We start from the raw sequence: 20,864 nt of genomic DNA, 5'->3' as shown, positions 1-20,864 counted from the left end.
GGCGGGACCGAGGGGGGGGTAAGCTACCGGAGGGGGGGTCAGCTGCCGCTGGCTCGGGACCGCTGAGCGACAGGGGGGTGTAGCTACCCCCCCCCACCTCCACCTGGTCAGACCGTCGACCTAGAGGGGGGTCCCCAGGTGCGTGGGGGGGGGTGTTTGAAGATGACGCGCATATCACACGTCATTTGTCGTGTGGGTGAACGCTGCCCAGCCCCCCTCCGTGTCGCGATGCGCTCCCCACTCCCGTTCCCCTGTGTCCCTGATGCTGATCGTCCTTCCAAAATCCTGCTCGTGCAGGTAGGGACCCTGTCCTCCCCCCATCCTCCCTCGTCTGCCTTGTGTGTTTTCTTTCTTTCTTTTGTCCTTCCAAGATCCTGCTCGTGCAGGACGTGCAGGTGGGGACCCTGTCCTTCTCCCATTCGTCGTTTTGGCGTCTCCGTTTTCTCACCGTATCACCGAGGGAAAGAATTGAAGCATCGCACGACACTGTGCACGGGACTGGCGGCACTGGACAAATGGGCTGACAGCGGGGCGTCGATTTCTTTTGTTTCTAAAAGGCGCGCCCTTGTGAAGGCTTCAGCGGTCGCCCTTGGAAGGGCCCCTTGCTGTTCGTTCTCCGCGAGATATGTGGGCCGCTCTCTTCGCCCACGCCCTCCCGTCGCCGCCGCCATCACCGTCGCTGCCGCCCTGGTCGCCGTCGCCTCCGGCGCCGCCGCCGCTGCCGCAGAAATTGAAGGAGGCCATAACAATGTGCGTGGCCGTCAACCGGACGCAGGTGGGCGCAACTGCCAGCCAGTTGTCCCAGTCAAGCAGCATCGACACATCGGACCTCCGAGAGATACTGGCGGATAACATTGGTTCTGGAAGCGAGGCCTTTCCGCCGTTCGTCCTGATCACCTCGACCGATGGCTGCAAAGTAGACCTGAGTTTGTCAGCTGATGACAGCCGCGTGAGCAGGCTGGGAGAAGTGTCCACAGACGACCTTGTCAAGACCGCTCCTGGCACAGAGCTTGTCGACCAAACCAAGCTCGTCGCCACCGATGATACCGTGCAAGTTGTGTCCGTCACGCTCGTGGATTTTGTCGACCACGCGCCAGGGCAGTCCCTCCTCCATCGCCTCTGCGACGTTTTGATTGATGGATTCTGTCGAGGCTATACCGGCAATGACCTGGCGGAATGCAGACAATTCTTGGGTCCTGCTGTCTGCTACCCTTCCAAAGGCGATGGGGGCTACCTCAAGATAAACTTGTATGATCTTGGCCGGAACACGGGCGTCAGTCTCGTCGCGGTGCGAGTCGTGGACGACGACTGGCGAGTGTCGTCGCCCTGGCGCAGTGTCGACGTCGTCTGGATGCTTCTCTGGCTGCTGCCAATTTGGGCGACCGTCTTGTTCCTGCCCGCGCTTGCTATGCGACGAGCATGCTCTCGGCCATCTACCGTCCTCCTAGAGCTGGAGCGCGCTCTAAACACAATCGAAGTGGAGAAGAAGCAGAGACGATTCCTGGAGGCGGAGGTGCGCGTCGCCGTGCGCCACACGAGATGGATCGCTCGCACGCTGGTGCTCCTGGCCATCCTGCTGCTGCCCTGGCTGCCCGCCTGGGTGGTCATTCCCGTCGCGCTCCCCCTCTCGAGGAGCAACCTGAACTTTGCAGCGTGGGTCAAGTCGAGGCCGTCCCGGTATTTCTGGCTCGCTTTCGGGGCCGTTAGCGGCCTTGTCTACGGCGCCTGGCTCCTCGCCAGCTGGGGCCTGACTTACGGCGGGGTAAATCAACACCTGAACCTAGTGGGCGATATATCTGACTCTGTCAAGAAGATGTGGTTTGTCAGTGAATGCGATCAGCTCATCGGGTCGAAGGAGGGCGTCGAGTCGATCGGTGGCTACGTCTACCCGACGAAGGGCAAGGTCTGCAGCACCTTCCTGCGTGCGGTACAGCCAGAAAACGCGCCGTACATCGCTTGGGTGCTGTTCGCGCAGGGCTGCGTGAGCCTTCTCCTCAGTGCCGTCTCGCTGGCGCTGCTGCTAAGGGCTGCGGGGCGCAAGGCCATCCCCGGTGGCTGCAAGGCTGTCAAGGCCATCAAGGCCATCCCCGGTGGCAGCCAGTTCGCAGCGGCCTTTCGATGCGGCGCACCAAGCGTCGATGGGCTGCTAACGTCCAACGCGGAGGGAGCCTCCGATCGGTTCGCCGGCTCGGCCAAGGAGCTCGTCACGGGACAGCCGGAGGAAGCGGCAACGGGGCTGTACGGGATCATCGGCCACGAGGAGGCGTACCTGCGAGAAAAGATGGCTACTGGCACCGCCGCCATCATCGAGGAGGCGGAGGCGCTCGACGACCCGGAGGTGCTCGAGAACCTGCGCTACATCCTCGACGCCTCGGCCGGCTCGAGTGCCACCAGCTTTCACAACGGCTGGCGGCGCGACCGAGCCCCGGATGGCTCTCGGCTTGGAGGGCGTCAGGGCATGGTACTGGCCGACTTTGTGGCCCTGCCTGTGGCGCGCAGGGCGAAGCTTGAAGAGGCACACGTGGTCGCGTTGCGTCTGTACTCGACCGCCGCCTTCCGCGCGCTCAATGGGCCGATGCGCAACCTCAAGATGAGCCACTGCCGCAAGGGCGAGGACGGCAGCCCCCTGCCACTCGAGCCTCCGCAGCTGGCGGCGCCGCACCCTCAGCCGGTGACGATGGCCTTCATCTACGAGGCGCTCAAGCGGATGCGCGCCGTCGCCGCAGCGACGTCGGTCGACCTCGCTGGCCAGGAGCTGGAGGAGCAGGGTCTCAAGACCTTGGCGGTGGCCGGCGAGCTCAGCCTGAGCACGCTACGGCAGGCGCGGTCAGAGCTGGCGGGATGCGAGGAGGGCCTTGCTCTCCCCATCCAGGAGGAGGGCGGCGACGAGGAGAGCAGCGTCATCGAGGAGGGGCGGGCTACTGTTCGGGAGAGCTTGGTCTCTGGCGTCGGGGCGGACGAGAAGAAGGGAGGTGAGAGGTGGGCGGAGGAGGTGGACGGCGACGGAGCACACGCAGCGGACGGCGGATGGTTGCGAGCTGCCGTCCGGGCGCTCGGCTGCGCGCGGCCGGCGAAGCAGGAGGAGGGGCGCATCCTCTGGCGGGGCATGGGTGATCTGCGCGCTCCGCCCCGCTTCCTGTCGATGGGCGGCACCGAGTTTGCCTGCTGCAGCACGACCTCGAGGCTCGAGGTCGCGGCGCGCTACGCGTCCGCAGCCGGCAAGCAGCGCGCTTTGCTTTTCCGGCTCAAAAGCTCAACGTTCATGAACATGGGCGTGGACATTTCGGAGTTCTCCGCCTTCCCGCACGAGAAGGAGTACCTGTACCCGCCCCTCACGTACATGCATCCCACCGGCGTAACCCACACGCTCGTGCGCGACGGGGTCACTTTTGATGTGGTCGAGGTGGAGCCCTCCTTCCCGAGCTGAGTGTAGAGGGGCCAGCCGTCGTCACAGCCCGCTCAAGCCCACCACGCCCAAGCGCTCAACGGAGCCGCCCGGAGGGAGGAGCCCCAAACGCCGTCGGCGTGAGATATAACCGGACCCCCACAAGCACATCAAATCCTCTGGCTCCTCTGCGCCGATACATGTGTTCAACTCAATATCGCAATCCCCAACCCGCTCTCTGTCTCACGCATATAATTAAACTTATACACACTCAACACTTTGTCGTTTCTGTGTAGTACAGGTGTGTATTATTTTTGCTTGGGGCGGCACTCATGATGAAATTCTATAAGAGTCGGAGGGACCTTGGCGCCGGGGTCACGAGGCGGAACTTGCAAGTCGTGGCCGAGGCGGCGACGGGAGCGGTGCAGAGGTGGATCCAGCTCAATGATGAGGCTACGGCGCGCATAATGAAGAGAGAGGAACACATCGAGTGGCTGAGGAAGCTCTTCACTGGGTGGAAGGAGGCCCGGCCGGCCTTGAGGGAGTCGCGGAGGAGGAGGGATAACGCAAGCAACGCAGGCGACGGGCCAACAGCCAGTGGGACGAACGAGGGCCGCGACGGCGGCTCAAGCGGGAGGGAGCGGAGACGGTGGGCAGCGAGCGAAGTGGGTGAGACTGATGATGCTCCTTCGACTTAGGGAGCGGTTCAGCTGCTGGGCGGGCTTCAGGATGGTGCTCACGCGAAACGGAATCGACGCGATGTACAAAGCATACAAGAAGGGGAGAAAGAAGAGGAGGGACGCCGGTGAGGACGAAACAGAAACTAGCGCAGAAGAGAGCAGGACAGACCCGGGGACTGGGGAGCCGGAGCGGACGGCATCGGCCGCCGAGGGAACGTTGGGAAGAGGCACGAGGAGGGCGGCGACCTCAACCGACTATGGAGGACCCGTCACCAGACGACGCAGAGCAGACGACGGTGAGGCGGAGCAGTCGCGCAGGGCGAGACGAGGGAGGGAGCAGGACGTTGCGGAAATAAGCAGGAGGATTACGAAGAGATTTCCATTAGGAGCAGCAGGGACCCGAGGGACCATGTGGAAGACGGCTAGTGCTAGTCCCCCATCGGGAGGACGACCCCGGCTAGTCGCCGACCACACCCACAAAGAACCCTGCACAAAGATCGCAAGGGCGGGGACCTGTTCCTTTTTACCCATCTCCTAGTAGAGGTGTCCGTTTTATTTATTTATTTATGATGAAATTCTGCAAAAACCTGGCCGCCCCCTGCCCTGCGGAATAAGTGTGGTTCTTGCCCACGAATGCGTGTGGTTTTTGCCCATGCAGTGCATTTTCGCATTCGTCTTTTTGGAGGATTAGGTGCACACGCAATGGAGGCCGTGTGTCAGTGAATCCATGCAACTAAATGCAGTTTCCCGCCGCATATGCAGCTGAAATGCAGTTGCCCAAAGAATGCAGAAATGCAGCAGAAATGCAGTTGCCCACCGAATGCAGAAAATGCAGAATGCAGTCTTGAATGCACAATAATGCGTTCAAATGCCATGATATGTGTGATATGCAACATATGCAACAGTTTTTGCCCATGCAAAAAATGTGCATGGGCAAAAACCACACGCATTGAAGCGGGTCGCGTCCCTCGATTTCCGTCAACTCACGGCCCACAACCTCTTCCGCTACCCTACCTACCTACCTTGCGAAACTAAAGAAATCACCGGATCGGTGAAGGTGGGGTACTATACCAACTAAAGTGATGGCTGGTGGTACTCTTCTGCAACCATAAGTCCTTCCTGTGACATGGCAGGCCACTCTCAAGCCCTACAAGCACCAGATCACCTCACTTGGGGGGACATGGGGAGGGGTTGACATCGTGATTTCCGCGGAAAAATTCTTTTTCTCTGATGTGAAAATTCCAGCGTGAAGAGAGGGAAAACCCGACGGGAAGGGGGCCCAGAGCCAGACCTACCCCCCCTACCTACCCCGTCATGAGTGCCGCCCCAAGCAAAAATAATACACGCACCTGTGTACCACGGTAAAGGAATTGTGTATATGCTGGCCACGCAGCCACAACGACACACGATGCGCGCCATAACGCTCACACGGACCTCACAAAGTACGACGGGTCCTCCACCGCGGTGACGAACGACTCGCGGTCGTCGACGTCGTCGCCGGTGCCGGCGCGGAGATACTTCAGCTTCCGCCCTCCCGGAGCCGCCCGGGCGACCCGCCCGCCACCGCCACCACCTCTCCCCATCACGGCCGCGCGGAGGCGGCGGCCGGCGGCAGGGAGCCGCCCCTGGCTCTGCGGGCGCTGCGCCGCGCGTTGCTCCGCCGCCGGCGTTGCACCGCGGCAGACGAGGCGGCAGACGCACACGGCCGACGCGAGGAGGAGGGCGAGGACGAGGGCGAGAGCCGCCTCCTCGCCGTGGCCGCCCACAAGCGAGTCGAGCGGAGGGCCGCCACCGCCAGCGCCACCGCCTCTCATCGGGGCGGCGGCTGGCGGCGGAGGCAGCTGCCAGAACTGGCGGGTGAGCTCGGCCGGCACGCCGGAGAGGGCCTCGTGAGCCTCGTGGGCGGGTGCCCCGAGGCCAGGGAGCCACGTCACTTGTGGAGGCGGCGGCGGCGAGGGCGGCGGCGGTGAGCGCGCGGGTGGGGAAGGGAGGGACCGCGGCGGCGGCGGCGGCGGCAGAGGAGAGGGGGATGGGGATGGGTCGAGGAGCGCGATGCGCGAGGTCCACGCCGAGACGTCGCAGAAGCCCGCCTTTGCGAGTGCGAAGCGCCCCTCGCCCTCCTCGGCGCCCAGGTTGACCGCGCAGCCGCGCCAGCCCGCCTCGCAGACCGCCTCGGCGAGGGAGGACGCGGGCGACAGAGCCGCGTGCCGGAGCAGGTCCGGCGCAGTCAGCGAGTTGAAGGCAGAGTGGAAGACTCCGCCCTCGCACAGCTCGGCCCAGTTGCCCTCCGCGGCCCACCCGCCCAGCGGCCCCCGCGAGCAGGCGGGCAGGGCGGCGCGGACGGCGCAGCTCCAGCCGCAGTCGCCGCGCCGGTAGTAGTAGAAGAGCCCGTGCCCGGCCCCGTGCGCGCACGTGCCTCGGTTGGTGCCCTCGTTCTGCCACCGCCAGGTCGGGTCGCACGCCGTGAAGACCCACTCGGACGGGTCGCGGGGCGGCGCCCGCTCTGCGAGCAGCGCGAGGGACTGCCAGACGAACCCGTGCATCACCTCCCCGTTGGTGAGCCTGTACCGCGCGATCCGCTCCTCGGCCTCCCACAGCCTCCTCTCCTCGAGCTGCGCCGGCCACACCGCGTCTGCGAGCCAGACTCCGAACGGGTGCAGGTCCCACCCAACCCACCGGTCCCAGTAGCCGCGGCTCCCGAGGCGAGCCTCATACTCGGCCGCCATCCGCTGGTACCGACTCGTCGGGTACCGCCCAGGCACCGGCCGCTCGCGGGACGGGATGGTGTCCGCGAGGGTGAAGGGCGCCTCGCCGAGCCGGGCCCGCAGCCGGCGGCAGAGGGCGCACGACATGGTCCGGACGGGGGCCGTCTCGCCCTCCTCGACGGTGCCGTCCGAGCCGACCGCCTCGTCGACCTCCCCGAGCGCCTCGCGCCCCGAGCACGCCCGAGCTGCCGGGCAGAGGTACATGTCGTACCAGTTGCCATCCGTCCAGCCCATCGGCCAAGCGCTCGAGTAGATGCTGCACCAGAGGGCGGCTGTGTACCCGTGCGCGTCGAAGAGCGGGTCCAGGGTCCGGCCGAGCTCGCGCCGCTGCAGCGCAGTCTTTGCGGACACCGACTCGCAGTGGTCGGCCCACGCAGGCACGCTCGCAGAGACCGCCTCGGCGGCCTCGCGGATGCAGCTCTCCAGGGCGTCCGCAAAGGCCACCGCCTCGGCCGAATCAGCCACGGTGCCGCCGTCCGCCGCGCAGCAGTCAAAGTTCTCCTCGCCGACAGGAGCCCATAAGACTGGCTGCCGCGTCGGAGTCCAGCCGTCTGCACACGCCGCCGGTTCGCCTGCGGCGGCGTTGGCGTTGCAGTCGTCGGGCCGGCCGGGCAGCGATGACCGACACTGCCGCCGGTCGCACACAGGCATCTCGCGTCGTGGGCAACGGCGTTTGTCGACGGCGGGCAGGCAAAAAGAATTCGGACTGGGGAGCACTCCTTAAAATCCCTAGAGAGAGAGAGAGAGAGAGAGAAGAGAGAAACCGCCAATGGCCGTTATCCGTTAGTGCGGACGTCGCCGCGGCTCGCCTCTGCCGCGGCGGCTGCTGCGCGCACGCGGCGGCGCCGCTCTCTCGCGAGACGGCTGGCGACGCGGCTCGCCGCCGACGTACGGTGCGCTCGCCCGACGGTCCGCAGCGTGGCGTGCGCGGCGCTGAGCGCCGCTCTGCGAGCGCCTCTGCGCCTGCACTGCCTGTCTCTGTTGGTGCTGGTGGTGGTGGTGCTGCTGCTGCTGGTGCCGATGCTGCTGCTGGCGCGGCGCGGCTGTGCGACTGGGCTCGACGCGCGCGTCGCGAGCGTCTGACGCGGCGGGCGGCGTCGGGCAGGTGCGCTTCTCTCTCGGGTGGTGGTGGTGGTGCTGCTGCTGCTGCTGGTGGTGCAGATGCTGCTGCTGGTGCGGCGCGGCTCTCCGACGCGACTCGATGCGCGCGTCGCGGCTATCTGACGCGGCGGGCGGCGTCGCGGGCGGCAGCGATCGCGGCTCGACGGTGGAGGTGGAGGGTGGTGGCTGTGGTGGACTTTGAGTTTATTTCATGGTGGAGTACGGGGACCGGGGGGTCAACCGGGAGGCAGGGGGTTCAACCAGGCGACGGAGGACCGTGGGCCATCGCGGGGACGGGTCCGTCCGGAGGACGAGCTCGGTAGATCCGGATGGTCTTCACGCCGGTGGGTGGCACCGAGGCGTCTTGGACGCTCAGCTCTACCTTAAGCTCCTGAGGGGCGCGTGGTTCTAACCACGTAGTAGGACTACAGCCCACCACAGACACCCTCCCCCACTCCTCACGTGTGTTCACACCCTCACCCTCTCCTCTCTCCTCTCTCTCTCTCTCTCTCTCCTCTCTCTCCTCTTGTCTGTGCTGTCTGCCTGACTCAGGCACTCAATCTGCCGATGCGTGATTGTGTGTGGGCTGCTCCGAGGGGGCCCTCTGTGCGATCCGACGGGTAGGGGGGCTGTGCCCGGGCGGTGTCCGGTGTGGAGTCTCTCTCTGATCCCGCCTGTGATGTTGGGTGCGAGGTCGTGGAAGCTGTGATCCCAAGGGGGGGAGCCGATCCCACTCGTAACCAACTCTCAGGGGCAGTAGGTGGGCGAGCTTCAGGCACGCTCATCTCGATCGTCAAGACGTTGCTACGCGCGGTCTTCCGCGGGGGGAGCTGCGTCGACGGGTGCGGGACCGCGGCGCAGCCAGTGCCGCGGCGAGGCCTCCGGCTGTTTGCGGCGGGCGGCTTGCTGCTCGCTGCGATGGCGAAAAACTCGTCTCGCCACACGCCAAGGGCTTATGCTCTGGCGAGACGTGAGGCGCATGCGCCCAGGAGGGGAGGGGGCATGTGTAACGACACTGCTAGAGATGCCTTTCGGGGCCCAGAGATAAAACTTCTGTGATGCCATGCGTGACCTAGTAGTGTCCCCAGCTATGGGCGTGTCCACGTTGGAGCCAGGTGTGGTGTGGGCGCGAGAATAGCTCCGCCGTTCATGGAGGCAACCGATGCGAGTCGACTGGTGTGTGTCGTCGTGGTTTCGTATCAAGAATTCTCTCTCTCCTTAAAATCCCTGTGTGGTGACGGCGTGCCGTCCTCCCATCCCTCCCTTGGGTTGCCTGTTCTTTCTTTCTTTCTGGCGAGCACTCCAAAATCCTGCTCATGCAGGTGGGGACCCTGTCCTCCTCCCATCCCTCGTTTGGTTGTCTTCCCCCCCCCTTTTCTTGGCGAGCACTGGCACGAACACCAAAAAGAAAAGGATAAACTTCCCGGCTGGATTCTTCTTGGATTCATAATAATACCGTTCTTCTTGGATTCCTAATAATACCGTTGCAAAGAAAACAAAACTCAAAAGCCCCAAAAAATCAGAGATGCCCCGCCCTCCTTTTAGCTTTTTTTCATTTCCAGTTCATCTATCACACAACTCTAACCCTCACACATTATCTCTCTATGAGATGTCTCAGTTTCGCAAAATCTCTACACAGGTGACACAAACAAACGACGACGCGACGCGGCAACACGCTGTACTTCACTGTAGAGTACAACACGCTGCCTCCTCGGCTTGTGTACAGCACCCGGGTCCCTCTCACCCGAGTGCGTCATATACCGCTTGGCAGCACCGCCCGGCGAAAGGCGGCGTGCACTTGCCCGAACGCCTCCTTAGCGCGAGCAGCCACGCACGCCCACGACCGCCGCGAGACATGCTCGAGTCGCAGCACGGGGATGCGCCCGCCGTCTGCCCGTCGCGCGAAGTCTGCCGGGAAGGTGTGTGTCGCCGGCGACATCTTTTTTCTTCGGCGCTTTTTTTCTTTTTACACGAATCCATGGCGCACGCCAGCAAAGCTCGCCTCGGCTGGGCCGACAAGCCTGCAGCGCTCCTTGCCCTCAGCGAGTACCTCGCCTCGCTTCCAGGCGGCAGCGCCGACCTCGTGAGAGGCTGGACGACACGGACGGCTATAGGGCGAACCGGAGACAGAAACATTTATTACCACGATGAAGACGGCACCAAATATCGGAGTCGAGGAGAAGTCGCCGAGTCCTTTGGACTGGCGCAAGGCAGACACAGGCAGATTGGGCAGCTCGACGCCGCTGCGGTCGACAAGAAGATGTGGAATGGCGCCTGGAGCGCAGGCTGGCGCGTCAGCACGACTCGCGACTGCCATTCGACCTACACGTCGCCGGACGGCCGCACCTTTCGCACGCGAGCGGAGGCGGAGGCGGAGGCAGCGGCGAAATCAGGCGCTGGCGGTAAGAAGCGGAAGCGAACGGCGGCCGCGCCAGCTGCAGTCGAGAAGCGGAAGCGAGCCGGAGCCTCGCCGGCGACCTCTCGCAGCCTCCCGCCGCCGCCGCCGCCGCAAGTCCCCACCCCCGTCCATCCAGCCCCTTCGGGAGGTGGCGGAGGCGGAGGCGGCGGAGGCGGCGGAGGCGGCGGAGGCGGCGGAGGCGGCGGAGGCGGCGGAGGCGGCGGAGGCGGCGGAGGCGGCGGAGGCGGCGGAGGCGGCGGAGGCGGCGGTGGCACGCTGCCCGCTCCCCCGCCCCTTGGCATGGCGCCGGTTGCGGGTGCGCTCGAGGCGATTGGCCTCTCGAGCTACGCCGACCGGTTCGACGAGCTAGGGTACGACGACCTCGCTTTCCTCGCGCAGATGGGCGGGGAGGAGCTGAGGCAGGTGGCGGTGGAGGTGGAGATGAGGCCCGGCCATCGCGACAAGTTTGCGAGCTGGTTTGGGGACGTGGCCCGGCGCTGGTAGCGGCCACACTCGCACCACCGCAGCTGGCGCGGTGTGGGTGGGACGGTGCACACAGCGAAACGGCTTTCCTGGCGGGATCCCAGTCTCCGACGAGCCGGGGACAGGGGACTCCGCGGGGAGGGCGGCTGTGCTTGGAGAGCACGTGGCACACCCAGACACACACAGTCAGTGTGACTGATGCGCGAGCTGTTCCTGCCATCCTGTGGCGCGGTGTGCGGAGTCGCCCGCTGTGTCCATAGCGACGATGTGTAGTGTTAGAAGCTACGACCCTCTACATTTCGCCCCCCAATGTGCGCACACTCGTGGTGTACGTGGACACGCGCACACAGCCACACTACTCTATACGCGATCTACGGCTATGTCGTAGATGCTAGACCACATGGCATCACACACAGCGTTTGCTTTCACACACTCATTACACATTTTTCTTTTGCATTCGGATCCGTTATCATCGCTTTTCGCTTCCGCTCCTTGAGCCTCTTCCGCGCCTGCCTCCGCTGCTTGCCACTCGTGCCGGCGAGCAGCTCCGCCATCGGCCGCGAGAGCAGCGCTGCTCGCTTTGCGCTTAGCGGCGCCTCAACCGGTGCGCCGCCGCCCTCTGCCCTCCGCCGCACCTTCGCGCCCTTCGCCTCGGAGGGCGGCCGCAGCCTGGGCCGCAGCTCCGCGCCGCCGATCGGGGGCTCGAGGGCGGAGGGGGCGGCGCGGAAAGCGGTCCGCAGCGCCGCGAGCGACGCCTCGCTCGGCCGTGGCGCTGCGGCGGACTGGAGGAAGAAGAGGGAGGTGTCGTGGTTGGCTGCCCGCCACAGGGCCGGCCGGTAGTGCTGCCCGCCCTCGAAGAACCCGTGCTCCGCCTGAGGCAGCCGCAGGTGCGCCGAGCAGCGGCACGACTGCTCGAGCGCCCGCCAGCAGGGCTTGTCTTGCCAGTGCGGTATGATGACGATGAAGGTGAGGGCGTCGCGCCGCGCGTCGGCCGAGGCGAGCAGCGCGTGCATCCGCTCGCCTGGCCGGGGTTGGGGGGGCGGGTCGTGGGGCTGCTCTGTCTCGTCGGCTGCATCTCGGTTGCATCTCGGTTGCATCTCGGCTAGCATCTCGGCTAGCATCTCGGCTAGCATCTCGCCCATGGCTGCGACGAGGGGCGGGTCGTAGGGCGGGTTGGCTTGGAACGCGCCAGAGGCGAGGAGGGGGTCGAGCGAGGGCGAGAAGAAGGAGCCGACCTGCGTCGCAGTTACAGGGCGTGAGGTGGCGGAGGGGCGGGTCTCGAGGGCGGGCGAGGGCGAGGACCGAGCCAAAGGCTCGGTCGACGTCGGGCGCGGCGGAGCAGAAGGAGGAGAAGCGCGCGTTGAGCGGCGAGGCGAAGAGCTCGAAGGCGGCGCCGTGGTGGCGGGCGAGCGCGTCGAAGACCCGGTACCCGACCGCCGCCTGCATCCCTCCCGCCCGAGGCTCGCCGCCCTGCAGCGCCAGCACGCGGGCGAGCACGCAGTAGGCGCGCCTACTCGTCGCCCACTCGTCACCAACCCACGAACTAAGGCACGCGCGACGAGCGCCCAGCGAGGCGACCGCTCAAAGAGCCGCTCGCCGCTCGCCGCGGCGGCGTCGCCGGCGTCGCCGCTCCTCAGCAGCGCGCGCAGCTTCTCGAGGTGCGACCGCTTGCACACCACGCTCTCGCTACCGCACGAGAGGGTGACGGTGCCGCCCGAGCCGGAGCCGCTCAACCGCACCTCCGACGCGGCCTGCTGCGGGCCGGCCGCGGCGCGAGCGCACGCCAGGCGCCCCGCGAGCGCCTTGGCCCTCTGCTCGAGTGCTGCCGTCGCCGCGAGCGCCGCCTCCTCGCTCATGCCGGCGCAAACCAGCTTCCGGCGCAGCGCCGTCGACGCCTCAGCTGCCGGCGGGTGCGGAATCACGGGAGCGCACTCCTCAGAAACGCCCGCTCGGGCCGACCACAGCCACTGCTCAAAGTGCGAATGCAGCTTGCGGCCACCGAGCGCGGCACACTCGCTGTGGAATAGCTCGGAGAGCTGCCGCACGCTGGCGAGGCCGAGTGCCTCGCACACTGGCACTGGAAGTGGGCTGGGCTCGGCGGCGGAGGATGCCGTGCTGCGTTTTGGCATCGTTGACAGCAGCCCCCGCCCTACCCTCTGGTGTATTTTTCTTTTGAGAAAACTAGTTTACAAATCGTTGAGAAAAAGGACAGGACCCCAGACCCAAAGGGAAAACAGATGACCCGCGCCCGTCGTCCTTCGTGGGAGCGCCCGCCGCAGCCCGTCGCCGGACCCCGACCGAGTATCATGCGGAGCCTCGCCATCCTGGCGCTCACGCTGGGCACCTGCGCCGCAGTGCCCGCCGTCGAGTCGTGGATGGTGGAGGACGGCTTTCTCGCCGACGACGAGCGGCAGCTTGAGGAGGTGGCGGCCGGCGGCACTGCAAAGCGCAAGACGTGCCCAATCACAAACCTGCCCGGCGATTACCGGTACGAGGCGTGCGGCGAGTTTTGCAAGGAGCCAAAGGCGGGAAACCACTGCCGCTACTGCAAGTGCAAGTCGTGCTCATTTTGCCAGGCGCGGCTCGCCGACGTCGCGAACCAAATCCATGACAACAAAGTGCAGCTAAAGGCGAAGCGGAAGGCTCGGAAGGCAGCGGCCGCAGGCGATGCTGGGCAAACGGTGACCGTGCAGGTGCAGACGGGGGCGAAAAAGCGCAAAAACAAGGGAGCGGCGGCGGGTACGACCACTACCCTCTGAGCTCTTTGCGACGAGAGGTTCCCTGGCCGGTCATGTTTTGCGGCACGAGCTTCCCTTAGAGAGTTGAGTGGGGCGGTGGCGCCGCCGCTGTGATGCGAGCTATAGCGGCTGGCGAGAGGGAGGGCTGTGCTGCGGAGAGCAGGCAGATGCCGGAGAGGTGCCGCACAGAGGCCACGCGCAGTGCGCGCGAGTGTCCCGAGAGCCGAGTGGCGAGAGACGGCGCGTGCCGAGAGAGTGCAGAGTGCGCACTCGCCGCGAGACGCTGTGGTGACGCTGCTCTGTGAAAGAGTGTGATTCGTGCGGTGTTTGCTGAAAGGCACTTAATACCCCGACAACAACCATAAGGCAGCTTCCATGAGTCTCACATCTTCTTCTTCTTTGCCTTTGCCTTGGCCGCCCGCCTCGCCTTGCGGTTCGAGCCGCCCGGCGTCGCTGACATGGATTCAGTGACGGCGTCCGGGTCCTCGCCCGCCGCGATGCGGCGAGTAGACTCACGCATCGCCTCGAACTGCATCAGAAACAGCGCCACCTCCGTCTCGGGTTGACCAGAAGCCGTGGCAAGCCGCTGGATGCGCGGGCCTGGCTTGGCGGCGCCCGCCTTGAGGTCATCGATCAGGAGAGCCGGATCGCTCTTCTCCTCGGGCAGCATCACATCGACGATGCTTGCGTGCCGTTCGAACTTGGCCCGCGTCTCCAGCATCTGGTCCGTCGAGAGCTTTCCCGGGAGCGCGCCTCCCGACTCGCCAATCCCAGCGAAGCCGCGCGCCATGATCACAAAGTCATCGAAGGTGAGCTCGCCGGTCTTGGCGCGCGCATCGATGTCGGCTACGACCCCTTCGATGTCCGAAGGCCGCTTGGCGCCGCCAGCCGCCTCTGCCGGCGCCTCCTCTGTGTCCATCCCGGCCGCCGCGGCCACACCCTTGACTCCGTCCACAAGTGTGCCAAGCATCTTTGATGCGAGGCTCTCCATGACGACCGGCCGCGACACCCGCGACAAAATAGCCGGGGCGAGCGGCGCCCGCGGAGCGAGGCCAACAACAAAAAGGGCTGAGAGCATGTGTGTGTATGTGCCAGGATTCTTCCTCGCCAAAAGAATTGTAAAACCCTCCAAGTGCTCCAAGCTCAAAAAAAGCTCCCGCGCACAACACTGGGCACAGTCCTGTGCGCCAAAAGAAAACCGCCAGCCGAGAGAGCGGAGAGAGAGAGCGATGGTGGCGGCGTGCCGTCCTCCCATCCCTCCCTTGGGGTGTCTGTTTTCTTTCTTTCTTTCTTTAGAGAGCGAAGAGATGAGTGGGAGTGGGAGAGGGAGAGAGAGAGAGAGGGAGGGAGGGAGGGAGGGAGGGAGGGAGGGAGAGAGAGAGAGAGAGAGAGAGAGAGAGAGAGAGAGAGAGAGAGAGAGGCGCAGAGAGAGAGAGAGAGAGAGAGAGAGAGAGAGAGAGAGAGAGAGAGAGAGAGAGAGAGAGAGGCGGAGAGAGAGAGAGAGAGAGAGAGAGAGAGAGAGAGAGAGAGAGAGAGAGAGAGAGAGAGAGAGAGAGAGAGAGAGAGAGAGAGAGAAGGGGGGGGAGAGAGAGAGAGAAAGAGAGAGAGAGAGACTTCTTAGCTCCCCGGCCCTGGATGGATGAGGATGTGCGGTTGATGACTGCACTCCAAGCAGTGAGAGAGAGAGAGAGAGAGAAGAGACTCTTCTCTCTTAGTTGCGCGACGCGCCGCACGCGCGCACCGTCTCTTTCCGAGAAGGCTCCCACGCACCCTCCAGCTGTGGGGCACGCACACGAACAAAAACATTGCTAAAAATCTCTCTCGCACCCGCGACAAACAAACGGAAAGAAACGCGCAAACCAACACAAAATCTGACCCTCCCGGTCTCTCGCACGGTGCCGAGAGTTGTAGACAAGACTCGCCGCATCCCTAAAGCTAATTTCGCCCGGAAAAATATTTCGCAGCAGGACGTTCGCCGAGACTCCGCCGAGACACCTCCAAAGGTTCCAGAGTCGACTCTAGACGCTCCGAAGACACGCTCCAGACGGTCCTGTTCTCAGATGTTCGTCTACGCCAAGCCCTCCTGCCGTCCGTGCGCGCGCCCGTGCGCACCCTCCGCCCTCCACCTCATCGTGCTCTTCCTCGCGGCCCCGCTCCTACTCCGCGTAGCCGTCGTGCTCCTCAGCTCGCTCCTTCCGTTTGCGCTCATCGCCCTCGCTATGAGCGCGCTGTTTTGGCATCCGGATCCCGTCCTCTTTCACTTCACCAAGAAGGACTGCCAGGCAAAGCGCCGTGAGGCCCAGCCTCCGGGAAAGGCGATTCCCGCCGCGTCGAAAAGCGAGAAGTTTGACGTCACGATTCCCGCACCGGGGATCGCACAGGAGGACGTGCAGGCGGAGGTGAATCACGAGAACGTGCTCATCATCCAAGCTGAGACGGACTCCTTCAACGGCGAGCATCGCGCGCGCTTCTGCCGCGCCATCCGGCTTCCCGCTTCGGTTGACGTCTCGAGTCTTGCAATCGAGGTCACAAACGGCCTGGTTCGCGTCACCGCGGGCAAGAAGCAGCCCATCAAGGTGGCCATCGTTCCTCCCGCAAAATCCGAGCCAGTTGATGCAGAGTCGGGCACGGTTGATGACGCGGACGCTGCCGACGCGAACGCCACCTCGGAAGCCGAGGGTGACGGCCTCGGCGACGGCTTTGTTCGGGTCCGCGAGTCCAAGTGAGTCTGGCCTGGCGTGGCGCCCGTGAGCGCTCCCACGCCACCTCACTTCTCCGCCCCAACACTGAAGATCGTGTACAGTAGCAAGCCGCTGGGAGAGAGGAGTCCACGCAACGGAAACCGAAAGCCCCTGTGTGTGCTGTGATGCCCCCCTTCCTTGCTCGCCTCCCCAAGCCCCTGTGCGATGTGCCGGTGGGACGTGGGCCATTTCTTTTAGTAGAGAGTGTCAAAGGAAGAAACAAACTGTGAAAATGTACATTCAAAAAGTAACGGCCGCGCCCGGAGCGCGGCGAGGGGTGCAGACAGGGTGCAACACCCAACACGATTTTTTATAGAATCTTAGAATCGATCGATCGAACTAGCTACCGGCAGGGCCTCCACGACACCACCTCACCCCCTCATAGATGTAGCGCGCTGCGTCGCCGTATTTCTTGCAAACAGCTGTGAAACGAAAGTGTGCCCGCGGACGGACGGCCGAGTTCGTGGGGCCCGACGCAGCTGTGACACACACTGCGCCTGGCTTCCGCGTCCACATCCGGCACAGAGCCTGCATCGACACAGTTATGGGCAAGGGCGGGTGCGACGCGGTCGGCGTCGCACTTTTCGTGGGCGCGACAGCCGTCGGCGTCATTGTCGCCGTCGCCAACAAGGCAATGTACCAGCTCGAGGTTGTCGGGAGAACCGGCGAGCTGGAGAGCTTCACGCCGCCGCTATTTGGCACTCTCGTGATGTTTCTTGGCATGGCACTGGCGCTGCCGCTGCACTGGTGGGAGACGCGAGGGTCGCAGGCGCAGTCCCTCGACTGCAAGACGATCGCCCTACTGAGCATCCCGACGATGTTTGACCTGGTCTCGACGAGCCTGGCCACGCTGAGCGTGATATTGCTGCCCCTGTCGACGTGCATTCTTCTCCGCTCCTCGGCGGTCATCTTTGTCGCCCTGCTCAAGCACTATGTGCTCAAGGACATCCTCTCCCGCTCTGAGGCGGTGGGCGTCTTCATCATCACCCTCGCGATCCTCCTCGTCGGCTACGTCGGTGTGTCGGAGGACGGCGGGACGAGGCAAGACGGAATAGATGACTCGATGCCGTCAGAGGTGGAGGGGCAGAATAGCGGAGGGGCGATGCTGGGTGTCGTCTTCGCCATGGGGTCGGTGCTGGTCGCGGCGCTTCAGTATGTGGTCGAAGAGAAGCTGCTCGACGACCTCTCCACGCCGCCAAACCTGCTGGTGGGTGTCATGGGCGCCGTGGGTGTCGCCCTCACCCTATTCGTGACGTACCCGGTCTACTACTTCTTCATCCCTGGCTCGGACCACGGCCGCTTCGAGGACCCGGTAAATACGCTCGTCAAGCTTCAAAATAGCGGCGCCGCCTGCGCCCTCTCCGCCATCGACCTCTTCTCCGTCCTCTTGCTCAACGTAATGACCATGTACATCATGCAGCGGCTGTCGGCAGTCTGGGGCGCCATCCTCGGCAACATCCGGCCGAGCGTCACCTGGCTCGCGCAGCTGGGGCTCTACTATGGGGTGACAAACGGCGCCTTTGGCGAGTCGTGGAAGGGGTTCGAGAGCTGGCTGCAGCTGGTCGGCATGGTGATTCTCTTTGTGGGCATGGCGGTCTACAACGGCACGTTTGAGGGGCCAGCGCCGGACGCAGCGGGCCCTGCGGCGTACAAGCAGTCCTCTGCGGTGCGCTTATCGTCGCGGAAGACGGGGTCGGCCTCCTCGCTGAGTAACCCGCTCTTGGGGTGACTGACAGCCGCGTGTTTGCATGTGGACAAAATACAAATAATTCTCAAAGCAGGGGGTGTCCTTGCAGAAAGAAGAACGAAAACAGGCCGGGAGGGGTGGAGGGATGGCAGCACGGCATGTACGCATGCGAAATTCTTTTTCCACGATCAACAAACTGCTCGCTCCTATTTTCTTTTGGGTCCTGTGGGCACCCTATATACATGTACCATACGACCCAAGAGACCTCGGGGGGCGTGCGAAACTGGATCCCCCCGGGCCACAGTGGCAGAGCGGGGGTAAAGGCCCATTTCGCCGCGTCGCGTCGCTGGCCTCGCCCGTGAGTAGTGAGTGAGTGTGAGTGTGTCACTCTCTCACACACACGCGTCCTCGCCAGCTGTGCAGCCAAGAAATCGCGTCGCGGAGCATCGGCTCGCTCAAAGCGCCCGACAGCCCTCGTGACCTCACTGCCACGGCACCTTCCGCCCCGAGCACTGAGGCACAGGCACTGGCGCATTACCACGCCGCTCTCGCACACCAAGCTTCTGGCCGCGTCGGCGCTGCCGTGCGCCACTTCCGTGCGGCGCTGGCGTTGCAGGCATATTTCCCGGCAGCGCTCTGCAGCCTCGCCAGAGCGCAGTCCTCCATCTGCGATTGGTCGAGCCGCGAGGCGACGCTCGTCTCGGTGCGAGCCAGCCTCGTGCGCCAGCTCGACGAGGGTGCCTGCCCGGCGCTGCAGCCCTTTGACGCCTTTGCGGTGCCGCTCGAGCTGCCGCTTGTCCTTCGGCTCGCACAGGCGCACGCCGCGGCCGCCGAGGCCGTCGCCGCAAGCCTGAGGCCTCTCCTCCCTCCGGGCGGCCTCTGCCACCCGCCGCGCGACGCGGCGGCCGGCAGCGGCGCGGCGGGCGCGACGCGGCTCCGAGTGGGGTACGTGTCTGCCGACTTTGGCGACCACCCGCTGACACACCTGACACGAGGGCTCCGCGATGGGCCTTCTGCTCGGCGCCGTGGCCGCAGGCGCACCGACTGCCGCCCGTGCGCTGCGCCGTAGGCTCTTTGCCCTCCACGACCGCAGCCGCCTCGAGGTGTTTTGCTACTCGCTGCGCCAGAGCGACAGGTCTGCGCCTCGCGCCGCTGTCGAGTCTGCAGCAGAGCACTTCGTGGACGTCTCCTCGAGCGACAGCGCCGCGATCGCGGCTCGGATCGCGGCGGACGGCATCCACGTCTGCGTCGACCTCAACGGCTTCACGAGCGGCGCGAGGACGGAGCTCTTCGCGCTTCGGCCCGCGCCTCTGCAGGTCGGGATGCTCGGCTTCCCGGGTGTGCGGCATGCGGGGCCTCGACTGCCACGCGACGGACCCTGACCCCGCCCCGGACCCGGACCCAGGCTCGTCGGGAGGCGCCTTCCTCGACTACCTCGCGACCGACGCCGTCGCCTCGCCGCCGCAGCTCGAGCGCCTCTACTCCCGAGGCGTTTGCTCGCTCCCGTCGCGACGTGGCAGTGACGCGTCACTGCCACGCGACAGGCATCTCTACTCGGAGGCACTGCTCCGGCTGCCGCCCTCGTACCTCGTCACCGACCACGCGCAGACCCTCCTCCACTGCGGCGCGCACACGCTCCGCCCTACCCCACTCGGACGCCCGCACACGCACCCGCACCCGCACCCGCACCTGTGCACAGGCATTCTGCCTCCGACGGCCGTCTCGGCGGCGTGGCTGCGAGGCGGCGGCGGAGGCGGAGCGGGTGGCGGCGACGAGGGCGGCGGCGGAGGCGGGGACAGCGAGGGCGGCGAAGGGTGGGGCTTGCGCGAGATTCTGCGGCGGAGGTATGGTCTGCCCCCTCTGGGTGTGGTGTTTTGCTGCTTCAGCCAGCTGTACAAGGTGGACCCGGCGACCTTTGCCGCGTGGCTCTCCATCCTTCGCCGCGTGCCCGGCTCCGTGCTGTGGCTGCTCCGCTTCCCTCTAGAGGGGGAGGTGGACCCCTCTTGCCGCCAGCCCCCCCCCCCCCCCCCTCTCTCCCGGGGCGAGCGGCCGCCCCTGAGGCTGGCACCGCACGCCTCCGCAGGCGGATCTCTTCCTCGACACCCCGCTCTGCAACGGCCACACCACCGCCGCCGACGCGCTCTGGGCGGGGGTCCCGCTCCTGACCTGCCCCGGCAGACTCTGCGCACGCACCGCTCCTGGCCCGCCTCTTCGCGTCCACGCCTTCGCCGCCCTGCACACTCCTAGGCGACGCTATGTGCTCTCGCGTCGCCGCGTCGCTCTGCACCGCCGTCGGCTGCGGCCCGCAGATGATCGCCGACGGAGGGATCGGCGATTACGTCGAGCGGGCGGTCAGGCTCGGCACGCGCCGCGTCGAGCTGCTCGCTCTCCGCCGCAAGCTGTGGGCGCGCCGCCTCTCGGCGCCTCTCTTCGACACGCGCCTCTGGACGCGCACATGGGAGCACGCGTTGCGCGCTGTGTGGTTGCGGCATTGCGCAGGCGAGCCGCCGGCCAGCATGGACGTGCGACTGGGCGAGCTCGAGGCGGAAGCTTCCCACTCCCCGCCAGACGGCACGCCCCCGGGCGTTCGTCCCCCAGACCGCGTCCTCTCCGCTGGTAGGCAGCCGAGCTTCGCCGGGAGAATGCAGCGGACGCATTGGTGAGACGGGCGAGAGCATTGCAGGCGGGCGCGGTGCTTCCGGCCGGACTGCAGCCTCCAGCAGGGCTGCAGCCGCCTCGTGCGGACACACGTGTGGCTGCAGGCTGCTGTGCAGCTCCAAACGACGGAGTTACATAGTGTGTCGCGAAGGAACGTCGAACGAGTTGCGTGTGAGTAAATTACTGACTTTGCGGGTAAAACTAAAAGCCGTATATTTAACCCCATGT

At 65.1% G+C, this 20,864-nt stretch overlaps 8 protein-coding genes across 8 annotated transcripts; 5 read left to right on the top strand and 3 right to left on the bottom strand.

The window, feature by feature from the left end:
* Positions 1 to 586: 586 nt before the first annotated feature.
* On the top strand, positions 587 to 3,713 carry EMIHUDRAFT_455303 (hypothetical protein). The gene has a single exon (XM_005788006.1). It carries the CDS (start codon positions 626 to 628, stop codon positions 3,425 to 3,427), a length of 2,802 nt encoding a protein of 933 aa, XP_005788063.1. The 5' UTR covers positions 587 to 625; the 3' UTR covers positions 3,428 to 3,713.
* A 1,776-nt stretch (positions 3,714 to 5,489) lies between these two features.
* Positions 5,490 to 7,481, bottom strand: EMIHUDRAFT_110724 (hypothetical protein; the record flags this gene model as incomplete). The annotated part of the gene is made up of 1 exon (XM_005788005.1): positions 5,490 to 7,481. The coding sequence occupies one exon, from the start codon at positions 7,479 to 7,481 to the stop codon at positions 5,490 to 5,492; it is 1,992 nt and encodes a 663-aa protein (XP_005788062.1).
* A 2,054-nt stretch (positions 7,482 to 9,535) lies between these two features.
* Positions 9,536 to 10,833, top strand: EMIHUDRAFT_227402 (hypothetical protein; the record flags this gene model as incomplete). Its single annotated transcript, XM_005788004.1, has 4 exons — positions 9,536 to 9,542; positions 9,785 to 9,850; positions 10,142 to 10,443; positions 10,657 to 10,833. The coding sequence occupies 4 exons, from the start codon at positions 9,536 to 9,538 to the stop codon at positions 10,831 to 10,833; spliced, it is 552 nt and encodes a 183-aa protein (XP_005788061.1).
* A 232-nt stretch (positions 10,834 to 11,065) lies between these two features.
* On the bottom strand, positions 11,066 to 12,955 carry EMIHUDRAFT_440930 (hypothetical protein). Its single transcript, XM_005788003.1, has 4 exons — positions 12,391 to 12,955; positions 12,115 to 12,322; positions 11,951 to 12,047; positions 11,066 to 11,833 (listed from the first exon to the last, which is right to left on the bottom strand). The coding sequence occupies exons 1-4, from the start codon at positions 12,939 to 12,941 to the stop codon at positions 11,238 to 11,240; spliced, it is 1,452 nt and encodes a 483-aa protein (XP_005788060.1). The 5' UTR covers positions 12,942 to 12,955; the 3' UTR covers positions 11,066 to 11,237.
* A 977-nt stretch (positions 12,956 to 13,932) lies between these two features.
* Positions 13,933 to 14,628, bottom strand: EMIHUDRAFT_227399 (hypothetical protein; the record flags this gene model as incomplete). The annotated part of the gene is made up of 1 exon (XM_005788002.1): positions 13,933 to 14,628. One exon carries the CDS (start codon positions 14,626 to 14,628, stop codon positions 13,933 to 13,935), a length of 696 nt encoding a protein of 231 aa, XP_005788059.1.
* Positions 14,629 to 15,610: 982 nt separating this feature from the next.
* On the top strand, positions 15,611 to 16,276 carry EMIHUDRAFT_227398 (hypothetical protein; the record flags this gene model as incomplete). Its single annotated transcript, XM_005788001.1, has 1 exon — positions 15,611 to 16,276. One exon carries the CDS (start codon positions 15,611 to 15,613, stop codon positions 16,274 to 16,276), a length of 666 nt encoding a protein of 221 aa, XP_005788058.1.
* A 619-nt stretch (positions 16,277 to 16,895) lies between these two features.
* Positions 16,896 to 17,912, top strand: EMIHUDRAFT_53660 (hypothetical protein; the record flags this gene model as incomplete). The annotated part of the gene is made up of 1 exon (XM_005788000.1): positions 16,896 to 17,912. A coding segment is annotated over one exon (1,017 nt), but the record flags the coding sequence as incomplete, so codon positions are not given.
* Positions 17,913 to 18,144: 232 nt separating this feature from the next.
* Positions 18,145 to 20,641, top strand: EMIHUDRAFT_227396 (hypothetical protein; the record flags this gene model as incomplete). Its single annotated transcript, XM_005787999.1, has 7 exons — positions 18,145 to 18,198; positions 18,502 to 18,816; positions 18,974 to 19,316; positions 19,384 to 19,561; positions 19,823 to 19,970; positions 20,062 to 20,130; positions 20,288 to 20,641. The coding sequence occupies 7 exons, from the start codon at positions 18,145 to 18,147 to the stop codon at positions 20,639 to 20,641; spliced, it is 1,461 nt and encodes a 486-aa protein (XP_005788056.1).
* Positions 20,642 to 20,864: the final 223 nt, after the last annotated feature.

This window comes from Emiliania huxleyi (assembly GCF_000372725.1).
Source record: "Emiliania huxleyi CCMP1516 chromosome Unknown EMIHUscaffold_139, whole genome shotgun sequence".
Taxonomy (NCBI): domain Eukaryota; phylum Haptophyta; order Isochrysidales; family Noelaerhabdaceae; genus Emiliania; species Emiliania huxleyi.
Note: the sequence above shows the minus strand (reverse complement) of the source record. Positions and strands in the feature narration are given on the sequence as shown.

Excerpts from the sequence above, each read along its gene's own strand:
- EMIHUDRAFT_455303 (XM_005788006.1), top strand. The coding sequence starts at position 626 with ATGTGGGCCGCTCTCTTCGCCCACGCCCTCCCGTCGCCGCCGCCATCA.
- EMIHUDRAFT_440930 (XM_005788003.1), bottom strand. The coding sequence starts at position 12,941 with ATGCCAAAACGCAGCACGGCATCCTCCGCCGCCGAGCCCAGCCCACTT. Across the intron at positions 12,323-12,390 it reads GGCGAGCGGCTCTTTGAGCG|GCGCGCCTACTGCGTGCTCG; the intron begins GTCGCCTCGCTG and ends GGCGACGAGTAG. Across the intron at positions 11,834-11,950 it reads GCCCCTCGTCGCAGCCATGG|GCGAGCGGATGCACGCGCTG; the intron begins GCGAGATGCTAG and ends AACCCCGGCCAG.